This window comes from Mustela nigripes, chromosome 4, assembly GCF_022355385.1.
Source record: "Mustela nigripes isolate SB6536 chromosome 4, MUSNIG.SB6536, whole genome shotgun sequence".
In the NCBI taxonomy this organism is placed as follows: Eukaryota; Metazoa; Chordata; class Mammalia; order Carnivora; family Mustelidae; genus Mustela; species Mustela nigripes.
In genome coordinates, this window is record NC_081560.1 from 130259813 (window position 1) to 130281104 (window position 21292).

The window sequence follows — 21292 nt, forward strand, 5'->3', positions numbered from 1 at the left end:
CTTCTTCAACAGAGAAACCATTTCAATCTCTACTAATTTCTCCTTTCTTTGTATTCCTAGTCTTTACTATGTATTTTTGGCTCCTTAAATCAAGTCTATTTTCAAACAGAAGTTCTTGTTCTGAATTATAAAGTACTTGGGAAAAAATAAGTACTGAGACTTAGTATATTAATTTTTTAAACCATTAAGCACCTAGCAGGATGCTGTGCATAGGGAAACCACAGCATTTAAATAACGTTAAATGAATGAAGTCAGTTGGGATGTTTCCAAGGTCAGACATTAAAAAAATTTAAGCCTAAGTCAAAGGGAAGTAGAGTCTAAGCATAAAATTTCCATTTGAAGACTCCCTTCTGGGGAAGAATCAAGTGAGTAAACAGTCGAACACAAATTAAGAGCTCTAACCTCTCTTTCTACTCTGGGCCTGTTTCTCCCTCTCTCAACCACATACATCGCAAAACTCTCATTCTTGGGGGTTGGCGGGGTTGGCGTGTTCTACGCCCATATCCTCAAAGGCATGCTTCCAGTGTTTCTTATAAATTTCTATAAAAGATATCTCTTAATAGAACGTTCAGTTAATATTTCTTAAAAACTCTAATTTCTTTCTTTAAAACAACAACAGTTTGTTGGGTTCTATCTGGAAGTCAATTTATTTTTTTTTCTGTTAGTTAATTAAATTAATGGGAAACAGTAATTTGATACCAGGAAGAGAACAAATCTGAGAAGAATTCTGGGACAGAAACATTTACACAGTTGTACTAATAAATCCTGTACCAAGTCAAAATCACATTTCCTCTACAGAAATGTAAGTCTTAAAATGATAGATCTACACACAACTGAAGTGAAAATAAAGAAAAGTTTAAAAAATAAAGTTTTTTTCTCTACCCACTGAAGCAATACTATTATGAAGTTCTTTTTACTTCCATCTATAAACTACTAGTAGTGCCACCATAGTACCCTGACTTAGAATAAATTTGTTCGTAAAATGAATGATTACCAACAAGACTTTTAAAATTTGTCAATGGCTCATTTATGTCAAATATTTAATTCAAGAAAATAAAACATCTGGCTAGTAACAACCAAGGTAGTAGTTAATTGTTCACCTTGGCTGACAGGGACTGAATTTTACCTCATGCGCATTATCTCATCCAGGTTGTGAAGCAATTCCAAAGTCCATAGGACAATAACAAAAATTAAGAAGGAAAAAATACAGGTCTCTGCTACATTCACTCCCAAACTACTGGTAATTTATAGTAGGCAACCATTTGAGCTACTTTTAGTAAACCAGATGTGTTAAGCAACAACTACCTTAGAAATATTCTGAAATCACAGCCAATAAATTTATATCATCAATGATGTAAAATCTGTGGGTCAAAAAGGACTGAAACAGGGAAAACAACCTTCTCACTAAGAAATACAGAAATGATAGATATATAAATCTGATTAAATCCAGATACATCATTCACTGAATATTTTAAGACTCTTCTCTGTGCAAGTCTTTAAGCAACTTTTAGTTCAGGTACTAAGAAAATACTCAGGTTTGCTCCACCTGTTCCCTTTTCCTTCAGCCAGCAATTCACAGCATAGGAGTACTATATCTAATGTTTAGTAAAGCAGTTCAGTGTCTATATTCTATGATGACAGAAACTGTAGAAATAACAGTCTTATCTCTAAACTTCAATCACTTTATTGTGACCCAGAATGTAAAAAAGAATCATTCCTTCAGGATGAAGGATGTAGGATGATTCTACCTTATACTATTGAATACACCTTAATACTACAATGAATTTTAATATATAATAAGATAAGCATAAGGCATAATTTTGAACAAACACATTCTGCTTCAAATCTCTAATGGTTTTTTAAATTAGTGCCCTTCATATTATCCCTTAATACATTTAAAAACAAAGAGAATTATGATCCCTAGAAAATACTGGACTAACAAGCCAGACCAACCCAGATTTGTTGATATGAGTCATGTACAATTTTCAGGTAAGAAATAATCTCTTCTATATCCTCTATGAAGCAACCGACCTGAAAACTGCAGGTGTGTGCATGGCCAGAAGCCAAAACTCAGAACAAGATGATTTCAAAATCATGCTAAAAGTTCAATGTTCATATTTCTATTCTCAAACTGTTTTTTATATTAACTTGATCAAAATTTCATGTTTTAATGAAACAATTTTTTAAAATTTCTGTAATCATCCTCCAAAGAAAAGAAATACCATAAAAATAATAGATATTAAGAAAACTCCAAACTATAAAAGCCATCTTTCAGAATCAATAACTTGGTTTTTTCCTCTTTCTTCCCAGTTGAAAGACACAGTATAATCTGCAGAGTTCCCTCCTACTTCCTCTCTTTTCCCTTCCCCCTCTACTTCAAAGAAAGTTAACTGCAGCCAGGCATGATCAGGAAATCTAAAAGGAGGAAGCAGAAACTCATTTGTGTGCATAAGGAAGGAAAAAACAGAATTAACAATACCATGCTGCTTCAGTGACCTAATTAATATGCATCGATTATATTATCTGTAAGATGTCGGTTTGGTTTTTCTCCTCATTCAACTTTCTTTCCAAAATACTGAAAACTGTAAAAATGAAGATTGCACCTCAATTTTCCAACTAAAAAAGTGACCAGATCAAGTTTAATACATGGTATTTGATATGCAATCCATTGAAATCAGAGGTAAGTATAGGATTCAAACTAGTGACCTAAAAGTGAAATGATCTGTATTAATCCTGAGTCAATGGTTTCCTATCACCTTAACAATATGATACTATTTGGATATATTAAAAAATAGGGCTGCACAACTTTATTAAGGAAATTTAAGGGAGTATACTACTACAGAACGGCTGAGAACCAAGGAGAAAGATGGTAGGTGGGAATTCTCACTACAAGAACATTTCCTTAATATCATAGCAAAGTAATTTGTGTGAATTTTTAAAACAAGTTATGTGTACCCATCACTCTATACACAAAGGCTATTTCTAAAGAAGGTTTTCCCCCATCACACTTAAGAAGTCTACAAAGGATAATTAACATCTAGATTCAGAAGAAATTGCCTCATGAAATTTAAAGTGAGAAAAACAGGAGCATTTAAAAAATGTGTTCAATTTTCCCCCAGCTCCCTTTGACTTACATAGGGTTACCCTAAAGTTGAGATATGTCAAGACACTATTTACAAAATCTATGCCAGTAACAGCTGCCATGTTTAAGATGCCAAGGAATTTAATGTACTGTTTGGACAAGTGGTTAGAGAAAAGCATTCTGGGATAAAGCCACTCTAATTACATAAACTCTAAAACTGTTTCCTTTATCAAGAATGTAGCTGTATTTCACAAACTCATTTAAATAAGTAAATTTGAAAAACTAGACTGAGCCATCTTAGGTCTCTGGAGTACATTTTCATTCAAAATGTTAAAATAGGTGTCTATCACTCACATATTAGAGAAAATATCCTTATATATTTTTAACTTGATTAATAAGAAACTAAATATATTAAAATACATGTTAAAAAGCTCTGTTGTAAAACCATCTAATTATTTTTAAAACTCCTAAGAAACTCTAAAATTAAGGTATGATGGATCCCTAAATCAAGTGCTGTTAGTGTAATTCCTTCTGATTTTCTAGAACTGAGCGCTCACATTTGTTAAAGACAAATGGTTAAAATGCTAAGAGACTCACTTCACCTTTAGAAGACAGAATATTTTTCAAGCCAGAGATCAACCTGCCCATACTAACTGAGCAACACAAATAGCTTACTAACAAAGACAATTATACAATTCACCAAATCAAGCTTAACACTTTCATTCTTGTGCCTCTATTTTTCAAATAAAATGACAGAACTACCAGAATCCAAAAGCTTAAAATGTAAACCAAAACAAAACAAAAACCCTATAAAATGTCAGCACATTCTTTCAATCATTATAATTTTAATAGACATGTTGTGGAGTTTTAGGCCACCTGGCAAAAGAGTTTATTTTTAAAAGTAATTTCTTTTAAAAGATTTCACTTCTCTAAATCAAATCCAAGCTGAAACTTACAGAGTGCTGCTAATCACCAACCACAAAATTAAAACATTAAGGGTTAAAAGGTTCCTTTGATTTTATCTAGACTTACCCAGTCTAATCCCACTAAAAAACTGTTAGAAATTAAACAAATTATAATAAGGAAGGCCTATAGTAAGCTAAATGGCATTCACAATTAAAAACAAAACAAAACAAAACAAAACCCAAGGGAAAAGCTCTAACACCTCCAATATTAAACTGGGACTTGCTAGGAGTTTTAGCTATAAATATTGTAAAGAAAGAACAAAAGCTAACAGTACAAAAACTAGGGCATTTAATGAAATGAGAAAAATAATGTGAAAGGACAAAAGCACATCTATGTAGACTTCAAAATTACATTTAACTCAGGGAACTATCATCTCATTTTAGGAGATCTAACAGAAGAGGCATATAATTGCTCGAATTCCCTAAGTATTGTAAGTCGACACAAAATAAATCATTGCTCATTAAGTCAAGCTCTTATTCTTTCCATGGAAACGATGCCTCTACATTTTAGGAAAGGATGCCTCTACATTTATTTTCAGAAAACAGTAACTATTCTGAAATGAAATAGGAGTACTGACTTTCAGCTCCATTAAAACAGAAAAAAAGTCAAACTATTTTCTCATCCTTTCTTTCAATGTCGTTACCTATTATTTTAAACACTTAAAATAAAAAATGTATGGAAGACATTTAATTCAATCTGAAATCCAAATATACAAAGAAAACAAATTTCTGTGCATTTTTACTTCTACCTTAAAAAATTAACTGATAGAACACTTCACTAGAAATCTAAAATCTCATTTAGCCTACTATTTTTGATGAGTTTCTTCACATGATTTGAATCGAAAAGCCTACTAAAAATGTTTTCCCCAGTAAATGTATTGGTACTTTAATTGCATCTGGGAACTAAAATTTAGAAAATGAACAATTAATGACAATCTAAAGGAAACTCTCCACTTGAATAGAAGAATTACCATTATTGTATGCATACAGTAAACACTAATCTCATTTAATTATATTAACTGACCCAATTCTTAACCTTTAGAGTTGGAGAAAAAGATAAATTTATACTAATATCTAACCAGTTATTTCCTAATGATGAACATTATTTATAATGGCAGTTACTTAATTTTGATCACTTGTGTATTCCCAGTGAAAAAATGCTGCCAAGTTCATAGAAAGTTCTAAGTACATAAATCTATTCTTGGATAAATTAACCATTTATCCTATCATCAGAATTTATTCAATGAACTGGCTTCCTTGAACACCTACATATTAGCTTGAACTGAATATTTAAAAGAATATCTGAATGTCAGTCAAGTTTAAAGATTAGCTAACTTTTAAAAGCAACCTAAAATTTCTTACCTGGTAGGGTTGAAAGGCACTATCTTCAGTTAAAAAATCCAGTTGTTTATCTACAAGGAATTCTACCGCAGTGATTGAACTAGGTATACTTTTTTCAACCAGGGGTTTGAAAGTCTGGTAAGAGAAAAAAAAATTCATAATGGTTATTTTCTGGGTTTTATACTCAAACACGAAGAGTATTTCTGAATACAATGTACAAATGTCATTATCATAAGGACTTTAGAATACCAATACTTTCATATAATAATCTAAATGCTTTTATTCATAAAATAAAATATTTTATATTAAAAAGGAAAGAAGTAATCTACAAGTTATTTTAAAAAAGAGAAAATCACATATACATGTGTATAAAAATTTCTAAGATAATAAATGAGAAATTGCTTCTGAAAAAGTCAACTGGGTAGGAGAGCATATTTACCAACTCATTTTTTTAAAATTACTAAGTATTAATCTTTATAAAAACAGAGCAGGTATAGTTCAGTTATTTTTTTTCTGCTAGCTCATTCACATCAAGGATTTTAAATGATCAGGATGCATCTGGTCTTTTAACTCCACCCCATGTACTACCCGCCCCCGCCCCTGCCCCAAGCACAAATAAAAATCCAGCTGCTTCAGTAAGAGCAGCATGGGGGAAGGGAACAGGAAAAGAGGGAGGTAAGAAGTATTACACAAAAACCACCTCTCAAGTCCAGATCTCTGCTACTTTAAAAATCAAATGAAGAGACAAACCAAAAATGGGGGCTGGGAGGTGGGGATCCATGGCCATTTGATTATTTTAAAGAAGACTCATCTCTTACAAAAGGAATATACCCAGATCTTGGGGTGGGGTGGGAGTGAGGGAGGCAGGAAGGAAGAAAACAAAGGTACAATGTATGCAGTTTTTAATTACTGTCACACTTCTGAAGCAGAAGCAACTTGAATAAAATCAAGTGTCACTTCTGGTACTTTTGTAAAAACTTAACATAATGGCTTTAGGATAATAAAAGAATCTAAGTTTGGAAAATGGAATTAACAACCAACTTAGTTTATAAATTCCCTGTATAACAGGGAGAAATCTTTCTTGCTACAAGCCAACTTGTGTGATCATTCGGATACAAACTAAAGCTTTTGGTACAGATAGTAAAAATCCTCAGAGAAGATTCAAAGCAATGTGTTTCCCCTCTCTTATATTATGGCTTAAAGAAATCTTAACATCTTGCTAATCACAACTAATATGCACTCTGGGGAAAAACTTCTCAAGATCTTTAGTTCAGAGTGGCTCTTAAGGAGTTAATTTCTGTATTTAAGAAATTCCTTTTAAAGCTTCCGATTCATCCAGGAGTCTACAACTGTTTTTGAAAAAGCTTAAACACATGAGAATAGATAAGTATTTTAAACGTGCCTTATTTCTATACCATACCATGAACTTAGAAATAATATCTTATTTCCTAAATTAATATGACTGAAAAAAACTCTTCTTAAATCCCCAACTATTTTCGGTATCTATGATTAGAAAAGCTAACCATTGTTAAGTTCCTCTCTGCCTAGTCCTAAGGCTAACCTTTCAAATAATACATAATAATCAGGAGTATTCTTATTTGGGTGAGAAATTACATTTTCAAAACAGACATTCCCCCATTACTTAGGTATCTCCTGCAACTACTGCCAACTAGAATTTTCCATTTGCCAAGACGAAATTCCAAAATTTCATAAAATCCTATTATTTTACCTAACAAGTGACTAAAGTTTTCAAGATCACTGATTTTTAATTTAGACTTTAAAAGGTCTAACGGTATGTGATCAACATGATATATGTAATATTTTTCATATTATATATCTGTTTAGTTTTTAGTAAACTAGAAAACACTGGTACCTTTTCAAGAAGATTTGATTTATTCCTTGAACTTTATTCAAATGCTCTATTTATTTTCAAACAGTACCATGTCAGGTCAACTCGTGAAGGTTAACAAAAAAGGCCACAAAAGCTATTATCTAAGTGGCTAAAGGTACAATTAAATTAAGTAGGATTTGAAAAAGAAGTAAACTTCTGTCTGAGTGCCTCTTTCTTACACAAATAATACAGGTGGTTTGCATTTCCTATGAGACCCAGTCATTTTATAATATGAAAAACGTTCTTGTGAAGAAACCCTCTGAGAAACTCTGCTTTTTAAGGTAGGTCAGAATTCTAAGGGTAAATTTTAACAGGTCAACTAATCATAATTTAATTTATTGAGTTAGTTTCTCGGCTAAAATAAAAAAAAATTTCTCATTTTAAGATAACTAACTGAAAGCTATCGGGAGAATTGTTAAAAAATTAGTTTAAGAAAAGGCTACTTTGGATACAATAATACTTTTAATCATGTACAAATAGAGGTCGAATATATCAGCCTTCTTAAAATAGTAAATAGGGCCACAACGCGCAAATTTTTAAACGTGCAATTACATTTAAGCTACAAATATGTTCCCAGAAAGTGCTGATAAATACTTTAACAGTGCTGATAAATACTTTAACAGTACTTGTTAGAGAAATGTTTCAATATGCATTAAACAAACAATCCTGAAAATGTGACTGTTACTATTTAATGGGAAAATTAAAGACAAACAACATATGAAACTAAGTAGTTAAAACACATAATGATTTTTTAAAGTGGCAAATCAACGATATAACAATTATTAGTATCTGAATCCAAGTCAAACACATTTTAAAAATAAAAACATAAATATTTAAATAAATGTGAACAGATCCTACAGCTTTTATGATGAATCTGTAGTAAATATTTTATGGGTCTAGGTGTACTGGAATGTAAAGAAACTAGAACTCATGCATAACTAAGTAATTCAAGTCTCTCAAGATATATCATTCTATGAGGAACTTCCACAGCCTAAGGGGAAGCAATGAGCTACCATCTGATGAAAGTCAACGTAGAATATGGCCCTTATCACAAAAAGACTATTATTCCAATGCTGAAAAAAAGACTTTGAAAATTCAAATAAAATTACTAATTTAAAATCAAATATTCATAATTAAAAAAAAAACTTTTTCAATTTTATTAATGGATTAAGAGTTCCTTTAAGGTCCTTTGTCTGACCATACTTTAAAAATAGTCTAAAGCCAAAATAAATAGTTGAGAGCCTGCATTTCTAGTAGGGCCTACACCACGCTATAGGAAGAATGCTTAGAACAACTGTATCCTGTTTGGGGCTCCATGCTGCACCACATTCCATTCACATGAGGAAGAGGAGAACAGATGAGCCCTCCTCAAAAAAACATTTTTAAAATAAATCAGCTTCAGCGCTCAAACATAACTCAGCTGCTCAAACAAACCATGTTAAAGCTCACATTTAACATTTAACTGAAAATTCATGGAGTTTATGTCTGCAGTCTGAGTTTCTAACAATCTCCACTTAACATTTAACAATTCCTTTTCCAAGTTTAAAAAAAAAAACGCTCATTAACTAAAAAAATCTGATATAAAATTCACTAAAGGATAATACTGAAGCAGAAAACTAAGCAACACTTTAGAAGTCAAGGTTTAGTCTATGGGGGAAAAAAAAAGACTGGAGTGACTTGAAAGAACAAAGTCCAAATTCCCACCCAAGCAGGTCTATTGAAAAACACGATACTGTTAGAAAACAAGTTGGGGGTGGGCACTGGAATACACCACACAAAAAAATCCCTCACAAATCAAATACCCTACTTCCCTTAAAACACTATATTCTAAAAACCCTAATCTGAAATATTTCTGCTGTAATACCTAAACAATTAAACTCTAGTTTTTAATCTTTTTACAGTGTTATGAAATTACTACACACACAATTATCCTTTCTGAACAAATGAAAATAGTTAAAATTTCTTAAAACTATTAACACTAAGGCTAGATCAATAAAAGGCAGCGACCTTAATTCCTAAGGCTGAGAAGTAAAACCAAATGTAAATTAAGACAAAAGAAAAAGGAAGCAGAAAAATACAAACCGTACTTTGTTCTTTAGATTTTAAAGTATCTTTAAATCTCAGAAATCCACGACACAGCTTTAAAGGTCAAGAAGTAGCTGACATTTCCATTTCACTCTTGAGCAGTATTTTTTATCTAGCTTAAATACTTCTTTAGTCTTCAAAAATCACAGGCAAATGGCTCTCAAACCAAGCATTTCTGAGCTCACTTGCAGCGTCGTCATTGTATAGGAAGAAAAGCCAAGACCACAAAACGAAGCAGAGCTGTAACCTAACAAGTCTCCGACGAGCAAATGACGATTTTCTGTCTGCTCTGGCTCAGCCTGGCAGTGATGAGGATTACAACTCGCTCTTTGTCATCAGCACTGTGGTGTTAACGACTAAGAAATCCTGCAGCTGAAGCACTACTGCATCCTCCGATCTGGGTCAGGATAATTTCTCCTGAGGTCGCTTACATAACCAGTGAGATACTCCAAATAGAGAGAACAGCCATCCATCAGCTAGAGAAAGCCTTTCCCACTGTACTCTCTGCGTGGAAACACACTGCAGTAGCTTCCAACAGTGCAGACACCCAAATGAGAAAGACTACTTGGCTTAGGGCACACTGAGAGAAGGGAAGAGGCGGTGCTCTGTAAACTGTAACTAATCCCCCGTCACAGGTGCTGATGGAGTCACTTCCAGCACGAGTCACATTACTGGTGATTACTCATTTGGCTGCGGCCATAGAGACTGGCTCATAATTTTAACAACAGACAAAGACAGACTAGTGGTGAGACTGAGACCTCAAGTTTACTGTCTCTTTCAATAAAGCAAATGCAAATACAAAGTTTTTGCTTTTCAGATTTCCCAAGGTAAGAAAGTGCAGAAAACAAATAATACGTAAATATCTCTCAAGTTGGCAAAAATGAAGCTAGAACTTTAAACTACTGAAAATACTTTCTGTGGTTTAAATTCCTTATTTTAAGTTTAATCATTTTTCCTTAAAAATATACTAATATAAAAAAAGCTCTGGAAATAAACACTTAAAAGCATTTTTGGAGTAACAGTCCAAATAAAATCAAATGACATAACCACAACACTTTACTCAAAAGAAAAACTGGTGGTATTTATTTTGGCAGATTTAAAAAAATACTCCCGAAACAATTTTATTCTTTAAAAAAAAATTAATCTAGACAGTTCACAGTTATAAGAATATCTATTATTTGAAATATATTTTTTTTTGATGTGTTACCTAATGTAGACTTTTAACTTCTTTCTAACCTCAAGAGTTATGCTGTGCAATATGGTGGCCACTAGTTAGCTACACATGGGTACTGAGCACCTGAAGTGAGATTAGTCTACATTTAAATGCATGTTGTATATATAATATAAGCACTGAATATGAAAAAAACAATGTTCGATATCTGTAAGTATAAGAAAGCATTCACCTATTTTTAAATGTTGTGCATGGTCTTTTATTATAAACATGACCCAATGTAGAAATCTCAATTTTAATGAACCTAAAAATTCATGTTTTTTAAATACCACACACACAACCAATTCATCAAATCATATTAAGAGAAAAACATCCAGACCAGCCCATGCCCTCTCTATTCCTATTCTAGATGTATCAGTTTCATTTCACAGAAAACATCAGGCTAACCAGTGAAAATATATTTTCAACTTAGTATATGATGTACTATATCTACAAAAATCTCAAACTTTTTGTTCAAGGATGAAAGAGATGGATAATGATTATTCTAAGAATGTTAGTAAGTATAGCTTTAGAACACTGATGGTACTAAAATATAACTTTAGAACAAAATTTTATTTTTTTATTTTTTTAAAGATTTTAGTCTATTTTATTTTTTTTTATTTACTTGTCAGAGAGAGAGAGAGAGAGAGAGTACACACAAGCAGGCAGAGTGGCAGGAAGAGGTGGTGAGAGAAGAAGGTTCCCTGCTGAGCAAGAAGCCGGATGCAGAACTCAATCCCAGGACCCCGGGATCATGACCCAAGCTGAAGGCAGCGGCCCAACCAACTGAACCACCCAGGCATCCCTAGAATAATATATATTTTTAAATAATAACTCAAATGACTATTACATCATACACACCATTTTAATCATTCATTTATAATTACTTCAGACATGAATGTAAAACATAAAAATAAAAGAATTCACAATGTCATATAATATACAAAAAAGAAAAAAAAAAACAACTAGATCAATATGGCAGCTTTAGTCTACCCACAAATAACAAAGAAACATCAAATGCTTGATGCAGGCTATTCAAGTATGAAACAGCACATTTTTAGTACATTCCACACTACATTTCTACAATTTATTGTACATTAGAGAATGAGTTTAATATTTCACAGGATTCATCGTACAAGCTCACATAAGTTCGAGTTTGACTATATGATATACACTTAAAACAGTTGTCTTTGTTCCTCAAGTAGTATCAGTCCCCTATAGAATCTAACAGCAAACAGAACTACACTTAGTTAACAATCTGAATGCCACAATATTTATATATTCCTAGTGACACAGAATGCAGTAATTTTTTAAAAAATCAAAGTAAGTAATATCAATAAAGAAAAAACATTTTTATTTCATACTGCATCATGGTTGAATTAAAATTCTTCTCATTATAAAGAAATACTATACAGAGGCACCTAGGTGGCTCAGTTAGTTAAGTATCTGCCTTTTAACTCAGGTCATGACCCAGGGTCCTGAGATCAAGTCCTATGGCTGACTTCCTGCACAGTGGGGAGCCTGATTCTCCTTCTCCCTCTGCTACTCCCTCTCCCCCACCCCAACCTTGTGCTTTCTCTCTCTCTCAAAATAAAATAAAATAAGAAATACTATGTAGTCAATTCTTAATGCAAATGAAGGGAGCACAAAGATGGAACTAGTTGAAAGCCATAAATATGTTATTTTCATAAATTGAGCTTCACAAATACTTTAAAAATATTTTTAAATATCTTTAAAAATATATAAATGTGTCTGATCTGGTACTCTGGTAAATTTCTACTACAAATAAAAACAGTGAAAAACCAATATAGAGAACCAACTTGGTAGTAAGCATAATAAGTTGCCCAGTTTTTACATCAAGTCTCCTTAATTTTCTCTTCTTACAACTCCTTAAGGATGGCAGATACCACCTTTCAGACAGCATTTTTGCTGCCTGGTGAAATTTTGCACCATTTTGAGAGCAGAATTTTATTCCTCTAGATTGGTTGTTCTTAATGGCTTATAACTTAAATGAATTAAGGAGTAAGTAGAATAGTTATTATTAATTTTTCTTTTCTTTCCCTTTTTCTTTCTATAATTTTATGGGGGTTGGGTGAAGGTAGGGAGTAAAAAGTCTTTTCTGGCAGCTAAACCAGGCTAGAGGAAGAGGAAACTACTCCAGTTACTGCCCAGAAATACACATCTCTGACTTCCTTCCTTTTTAGCTGGTTTCTAGGTTACAAGCTGAATAAATCAACAGAGGTGAGAAAGTAAACAGAGGCTAAAAGGAAAGCAACACGGTATGACTAGCTAAAGAAATCTGTTTCTTCCAATAATGTAAGAACATTGCAATTAAGGGTTAAAATAAATGAGAATTTTGGTTCCATTTATCTTGGGCCATGAAAGAAATAAATTCCTCATCTTTAAAGATATAGAAGCCTAAAGAAACAAGTGGATTTCTCCAAGTATATAGATTTCATACAAAACCAAAGGACTCTAAGTTCAATGGCCTAGCACTGTAAATATTTTTCATAGACATACAGTTAAGAAAAGAAGATGAGTAACAGTAGTTCGGAGGACTTCAATGTGATATGGCCGTATGTGAAGGCTAACTAGATTCAGGAAAATAGTTTTTCAATATGCTCTATTGTCCTGTAATCTATGAAAATATACAAATACATAACTACTGTATTGTGGTAATGTCCAAAGGCTTAACTTCTTTACAAAAATGAATCTATAGTGAACCTCCAGGGACTGCAAAGATTGTGTAGCACTGTCTTCTACTTTCAAAAGACTAAGAGTTCTATAAGGATTTCCAGATGATATGGGCCTACTCTTGTGGATTTTAAAAATTCTCTTCTCTCCTTCAAGCTTGCACCACATTCATTCAACCAACACTATGGTTTGCTTGGGGATACAATGATGGGGAAAAGAAAACCAAATTCCCACCCGAGCATACATCCCACACTTTCAGTAGGAAACAGATAATACAATTATCATAGAAATGAAAAACTACGCCTTGCTAAGAACTCAGTAATTGGAGAATTAGTGTTCCTTTCCCTCCTTTCTTCACTGTATCTCTGATATCATACCCAGTCATCAGAGGGAGTGCAGCATGTGTCTACTCTTTAAAACTTGCAGATTTTAATGATATATAGTTGAGCTAAGAAAAATCACTACTGAGGATACTAAAACAACATAAAAACATTATGCAAATAGACTCTACATTTTTCAATAAGCATATGGCAGAATTCAGTTTCCTTTGTTTTATTTTTTCCTTCTAGGCTTTCTGAATACTAATAAGGCACGTACTCTAGAATAGTTCTGAATTTGTCATCTCTATGTCTTCTTTTTCAGAATCTCCCTGATTAACACTTTGCAGATGCGTACCATTAAGATAACCAACTTTACTTGCTATAAATAAATGAGTAATTCCAAACTATATTTTTAGACTTCTATTTTATACAATTATTAGGACATTATCATATATCCTGTCACCACATAAAGCCAAATAGGACTACAATTAAATACTTAACCTTTCCTAAGTTATTTATACTTCTTTCAAAACCACTGTAAGTACTATCACTACTTACTTTAGATAGAGATACCTCAAAATTCATTAATAAAGTGATCATGTTTATTAATTTACTTTGTTTCCCATGCTCATATAATATTCTGAATACCTGATATTTTCCTTTAAAACTAATGATAATGAAAATGTAATTATTCTATAAATTATTCCATAATTTAATCTGACCTCAATAAAAATACCACTAAGATTTTGGAACTAGAAAAATCAATTTTATGGGGGCGCTTGGGTGGCTGGGTCAGTTAAACGTCTGCCCTCGGTACAGGACACATTCCCAGGATCCTGGGATCAAACTCCACCATCAGGCTCCTTGCTCAGCAGGAACCTGCATCTCCGTCTCCCTTTCTCTCTCCTTCTGTGTGATCTCTTGCTCAAATGAATTAATTAAAAAATATTAATTTTATGGATAAGCAAATATAATAAGGAAAGTTCTGGAAAAAAAAAGAAAAAGAGAAAAAAGGGGAAAAAATGATAGGGAACTAGCTCAACAGATACTACATTTCAATGCTCCAATTAATATAACAGTGTGAAACTGGAGTATGAATCAGTAGTCATCAGTGGATAGTTTAGAAAGTCCCTAAATAACATCACATAAGTATGAGCATTTAGTGTAAGATAAAGGTGGATTTTCATATCATGGGGTGGGGAGAGAAAGAAAAAACTGAATTAAAAAAGGGAAATGGAACTTTAGAGAGTAATAATTTAATTTTTGCAGATGAAGAAATCAACAAAGAGAATAAGTGACTGAATTTTCTTGCCCAAAATCTTGTTTATAGAAGCCCTGGGACTAGAACCTGGATTTCCTAATTCATAGCTGAATGATTTTTACATTCTAGGATGGTGTGAAATAACTGTATTGCTTTCATGCTTGTTGGCATGAAGTGGCAAAGAGCAAAGTGTTTTGCCGTCTGCTGAATAAAACTTTAAACTTTGAGCATAAAATGGAGGAAAGTGAAACCAGTTTAGAACAAATTACAAAATCATATACCTGAGGAAAAAAGGGTAAAACATAATAGTTTATGTATTTTTAATATGCTTTAATAACACTTATGTCACCTTTCAGAAAGAAGAAATAAGCAGGATTAGGAAAAAAAGCAACTCAACATGAAAGGGTTTTTAAGATTGTGTTCATAAAAAGAACACTTGGGAAGATGATGAACCATTAATGGCTAAACAGTAAAGAAAAATTTAACTCCTATTTTGTTGTTATTTCTTTTTTTTTTAAAGATATTATTTAATTTGACAGAGATCACAAGTAGGCAGAGAGACAGGAAGAGAGAAACGGGGAAGCAGGCTCCCTGCCGAGCAGAGAGCCCTAGGTGGGCTCCATCCCAGGACCCTGGGATCCAGACCCACGCCAAAGGCAGAGACTTTAACCCACTGAGCCATGCAGACACCCATTATTGTTATTTCTGTCAAGGAAATTACTTTTAATATGGCAAGTGCAAACTAGAGATTAAAAATAAACTAAACCATAAAGGAGAGTAGAGTATCTTTTTTAAGAAATCAAATTAGTTTTCCTTATAAATAACATAATTAGGAATAATTTGGAAAATGAAAGAAAGGGGTACATAAAATCCCCTAGTTTTAACAGTTTACTTAGCCAGTTCAGAACTGAGTGGCTCAGTCAGTTAAGTGTCTGCCTTCACCCTTTGGCTCAGGTCATGACCTCAACATTCTGGGATCCAGCCTCCCATCAGGCTTCCTGCTTGGCAGAGAGTCGGCTTCTCCCTCTTTCTCTGGCCTCCTTCCCCCTCTTGCTTGTGCTGTCTCAAATAAATAAATAAAATCTTAAAAAAAAAAAAAAAGGGCAATTAGACTTTTAGCGCCCCTTTTTTCACAAGCATATTTGTTACCAAGTTTCAAGATACAATGTAAAATGAGCAGCTTATAAATTGTATCTTGAAACTCATTTTATTATATTGCCATTATTTTAAATAATTACCTAATAAAAACTTAATCAAGTAAATGTGCAATGAATTTTATTATGCATTTTCTTAGAGTTGGATATTTAGACCTTTTTTCACTGTTCCATTATTACAAAAAACAGGAACATCGTCATGCTTTTCTTAACTAAAAACACAAGTTTAGATGGGTTCAAATAAATTACATGTTAGCATATTAACTTGATAGATATAAACTCAGAGCCATTACAGATAGTCTCTGAAAAAACAAATCAAGGAATTATCAAAATGTTACAGATAGGCATCTATTGATATTTATAAAGGACGAAAGGGGCAATTCAGAAACAAATTTCATGCTAGTAAACTTGAACTCCAGCAAAACTCCAAGATGGATAATTAGAATCATGATAAAACGAATACACAGTGATTACTAAGAGCCAGATATACTCATTTAGAGTAATTTGTCTTTTTTTGTAAGATAGTATTTATTTATTCATTTATTTATTTTTTTTAAGATTTTATTTATTTATTTGACAGGGAGAGAGAGATCACAAGTGGGCAGAGAGGCAGGCAGAGAGAGGGGGAAGCAGGCTCCCTGCTGAGCAGAGAGCCCTATGCAGGGCTCAATCCCAGGACCCTGGGATCATGACTTGAGCAGAAGGCAGAGGTTTAACCCATTAAGCCACCCAGGCGCCCCAAGAGAGTAATTTGTCTTTTAATAAAGTCAAAGGTTACTTTATCAAGACAACCTGCAATAGGAAAGTCAATGAAATATGCACTGGATGACAGTTTTTGATACATGTGAAGTTGGTTAAAGAAATGCTGAATAACCTACAAATTAACCTACACATTTAACCTGTACCTGTACTGTTTCTAAGTTTCATCTTTTGTCTTATACACTACCGCACAAAAGCCATCTTTATTTAAAAATTAACAAATGACAGAATGATTCAAAAAGAGAGGCAATAGGGGCACCTGGGTGGCTCAGTGGGTTAAAGCCTCTGCATTCCACTCAGGTCATGATCCCAGGGTCCTGTGATCAAGCCAGGGAGCCTGGTTCCTCTTCTCTCTCTCTGCCTGCCTCTCCACCTACTTGAGATCTGTCTAATAAATAAATAAATAAATCTTAAAAAAAAGAGAGAGAGAGAGAGAGAGAGAGGCAATAGTCCCTCGATATCTTGCACTGGTCATACTATCTCTGAGTATCTTGTTCAATTTGGGGAACAATAATATGAGAAATAATTACAAACTGAGATGTGTCAAAGACATTTAAAAATCATGCATTCTTAGGACCATTTAAAGGAATGGAGAATGTCTTATCTGGAGAAGAAGAGAAAGATAAATAATTATTTACAATTATTTAAGGTATTGGATAATTTGGAAAGGAAGGACCTTGTAAGTAAAATTTCAAAGGCCAATTCTAACTCAGCACAAAGAATTAAAAAAAAAATTTTTTTAAAAGATTTTATTTATTTATTTGACAGAGACAGAGAGAGAGGGAGCACAAGCAGGGGGAGTGGGAGAGGGAAAAGCAGGCTTCGCCCGGAGCAAGGAGCCCGATGTGGGCCTCGATCCCAGGACCCTGGGATCATGACCTGAGCGGAAAGCAGCCACTTAACAACTGAGCCACCCAGGCGCCTGAATTAAAAAATTTATAATAGTTAAACATTAGCATGCCAAGGCTGATTTACTCATGTAGTGTGAGCTTCCAATAAATAGAAGCAATTCAGAAAAATCTGGATGAACATTTGACAAGTCTGTCACTGAAGGATCCCATTTCTGGCTTTGACAAGGAGTAATTTATAAAATACTAAAGATTCTTGGGGTGCCTGGGTGGCTCAGTGGGTTAAAACCTCTGCCTTCGGCTCAGGTCATGATCTCAGGGTCCTTGGATCGAGCCCTACTTTGGCTCTCTCCTGGGCAGGGATCTGCTTCCCACCCCCCCTCTGCCTGCCTCTCTGCCTACTTGTGATCTCTGTCTATCAAATAAATAAATAAATAAAATCTTAAAAAAATATATTAAAGATCCTTTTAAATTCTAAGATTCTAATACTGTCTTCTTTAAGCCATTTGCTTCATGTTTATGACCAAAGTTAAGATAAGGAAGATCAAATCAAACTTTTCAAAAACACTGCTTCTACTTTTGCATATGTGAAAGCATAAAATGAATCCTGCTGAATGTTCATGTATTATTCAGATAAGGTGGCAGAATTAAAAGTAAAGAGTAACTTCTCCCATATCAGAATAAATTAAGTTAACCAAGGTTTGTACCATTGTGTAGAACTAAAACTACATGGGAGACTTCTGTGATATGGTATTTCTGTAGTCCACAGATCCTTTATCTTTTATGGTAAAAAAGCAAATGTAATTTTGTGGGAATGAGAAATATTACAAATTATATCAACCCAACCATAAATCCAAAGCATGTCTTAAAAGGATAATGAAATCACAGAAGAAATTCAAAGTTAAGCTAAAAGAAAATATGACTTATAGTCTTGAGCCCAACAAGCCTACCATCCTCAGAAAGCTTTTAAGGTATACACTAATATGTTTGCATATAACTGATTTCGTTGATTTTTTTGTTCTAAAACTAATTTTAAAATCTGTATTTTCCAATTTTTCTTAACCATTTCACTGCACTTTTGGAAACTTGAAGAAAATATCTATTTCTTTACTGGTTTTGTTCATTTCCGTCTGGCAAACATCTGTTTCTTGTGCAGCAGAAGTTAACAAGTCTCTACAATTATTTTCCCATTAACTCCTTGTTGGTCAAAAACTCTGATGATGTCAGCAACAATCTGGAAGCTGAATTTTTCAACTAATGGGGGATTCACAATTTCCATTAAGTATGATATTATTTTACTCATTTAAAAAATTAACGCTTTTTAGGCAGTGATGATCATGTATGCTAAGTACCATTTAGATTCTTAGATTCAAAATATGGTTAATATAAAAATTATCCAAGTTTCAGCCATACTTCTTTAATTATCATTAATTTATGCCAACATTTTGACAGTCATGGTATATCAAAATACTGTAATGCAAATCAAAAAAACTAAAATGAAAGAAAACTTTACATAAAGACTTTCATACTGACGTGTTTTCTTTCAATTATCAACAAATTAATGATTCATTAAAATGAACTTTTCTTCTTTTATGACATGTATAACTGAAGTTGTATTATGTGCTGACTTTGGCAGCTCTAAAATTGGAACAAAAGTTGTATCGCAAACAAGTACAGAGAAGATGTAATCTCATGTCAATAACTACTAATATTAATTCAATATACCTCCTTTAAACAAAGTCCGTCCTCTCTAAAGCTCTAAGTTTCCTTAATTCATGTCAGCTCCTATTTCACTGAGGACTCTCCTCTAAAGGATGAGGCAACAAAAAATCCCAAGACTAACTGGGAAGAAAATGTTGAGGTCCAGTAATGATGCCCAGAAGCCTTGCTTAAGTCTATGTCTGTAGAGAGAAGAAAAGTTTCAAAATTAGACTCTTCATGGATAATCAAGATTCCTTCCAGGATCTTAGCTTCCTTCAAAGTTTCAGACAGACTGGAAGCAGTCTGAGCAAACAAACTTCTTTGGGACTCCTGTGGATTTAGTAGTGCTTTATAGCTTTTCAAACAGTTGCTTTTTCATTGTGATTTGAAAGCTTCCCTGACCACTTCCTATGGAGATTTTTATAGCAGAAAAAGTTTTCCTAATTTTAGCATTCTTTAGGATTATATTTCTTGCTTCCCATCATATTTGGGTCAATTTATATTTTAATGTTTTAACATTGAACTTTATCCTACTTGGCCTTGGAGAACATGAACATACTTTATTTTTATTTTTTTAAAAGATTTTATTTATTTATTTGAGAGAGAGAACATGTGCATGCACATGTGTGGGGGAAGGGGCTGAGGGATAAGCAGACTCGCTGCTAAGTCGGGAGCCCCATTCAGGGCTTGATCCCAAGACACTGGGATCAAGACCTGAGCCAAAGTCAGACGCTTAACCTAATGAGCCACCAGGTACCTCCAGCATACTTTAAAAGTTACATTATTTAAAGAAACACACACACACACACACACACACACACACACACACACAACCAGTTTAAGTTGTCATGGAACTATGAAGTTTTCTACCATCATGGGAAAAAATATTACATAGAAAAGCAATTATTTATGAAACCGGCTCATCAATGGATCTACTAAGAATGACTGTGTACTTTCCATTGCCAAGAGTCTTCTTTATCTTTGCCAAGAGTCTTCTTTACCATTCTCTTAGAATGGTAAACTAGATGGTGCATTATGTTTATTACTATATTAATGGGTTAGAAATTCTGAAAGGTGCTCTTTGCTTCCAGAGCTTGATGCTGAAGGCACAGAGAGGTGTTAGCCAAGTCCTAGAATAGTGGTTCTCAATTGGTAGCGCCTTGTCCAACAGCATCAGCAATAACAAGCAACTAGTTAAAAATGCACATCAGGCTCCACCCCACACTACCCGAATTAGAAATTCCAGGGGTGGGGTCTAGAAATCTGTGTTGTAACAAGTCTTTGAGTAATTCTGAAGCACTGTAAAATCTGAGTCCCAGTGATGTAACCAAGTGTTTTTTTTTTTGTTTGTTTTGTTTTTTAAATTAGAGAGAGAGAGAGAGAGAGAGAAGCAGAGGGAAAAGGAGAGAATCTTAAGCAGGATCCTAGCTCGGCATGGAGGCGGGGCTCAATCTCATGACCCTGAGAATCATGACCTGAACTGAAATCAAGAGTCGGACACTTAACTGACTGAGCCACCCAAGAGCCCCAAACCAAGTGTTCTTAACCTTTTTGGAGTCGAGGAACTCTCTGATGAAAGCTATACCTTCCTCAGAAACATGAAAATACAAAATTTTGCACCACAGTTTCAGGGGTTTCCAAGATCATCGGGAGAATCTAAGAATATACATTCCTAAGTTTTAACCCTGATTAGCTACTGAATCAAAAACTTTGAGGATGGGGTACTATACTTGAAAATATTTTTTAAACTTCATTTTTAAATCTTTCCCCTGCTGCCTCAACATCCCCCACAAACCAGCTCTAATTATCCTACCCAGGTGACCAGGTGCTCAAGATTGATAAGGTTGGCCCCTGGCCCCTGGCCCTCCTTCCTGCCCTCCCCTATGACCTAGTAACAACATTCAAACACACCAGTGAAATCCCCTTGCTCCTTTTCTTGTGTACTCCAATCTGACACATCAACAAAAGGCACTAACCCACA

General features: G+C 33.8%; 1 protein-coding gene across 2 annotated transcripts in view; it reads right to left on the bottom strand.

Annotated features, from left to right (window-relative positions):
• The window catches only part of JMJD1C (jumonji domain containing 1C), a 323818-nt gene that overhangs the window by 86062 nt on the left and 216464 nt on the right, over positions 1-21292 (bottom strand). For both annotated transcript variants that reach the window (XM_059397500.1, XM_059397498.1), the window contains exon 3: positions 5410-5523. Coding sequence is in view for 1 of the 2 variants with exons in the window: in XM_059397498.1 (XP_059253481.1) it covers positions 5410-5523 (114 nt within the window). In the remaining variant the exon portion in view is untranslated. The remainder of the gene's footprint in view (positions 1-5409; positions 5524-21292) is intronic.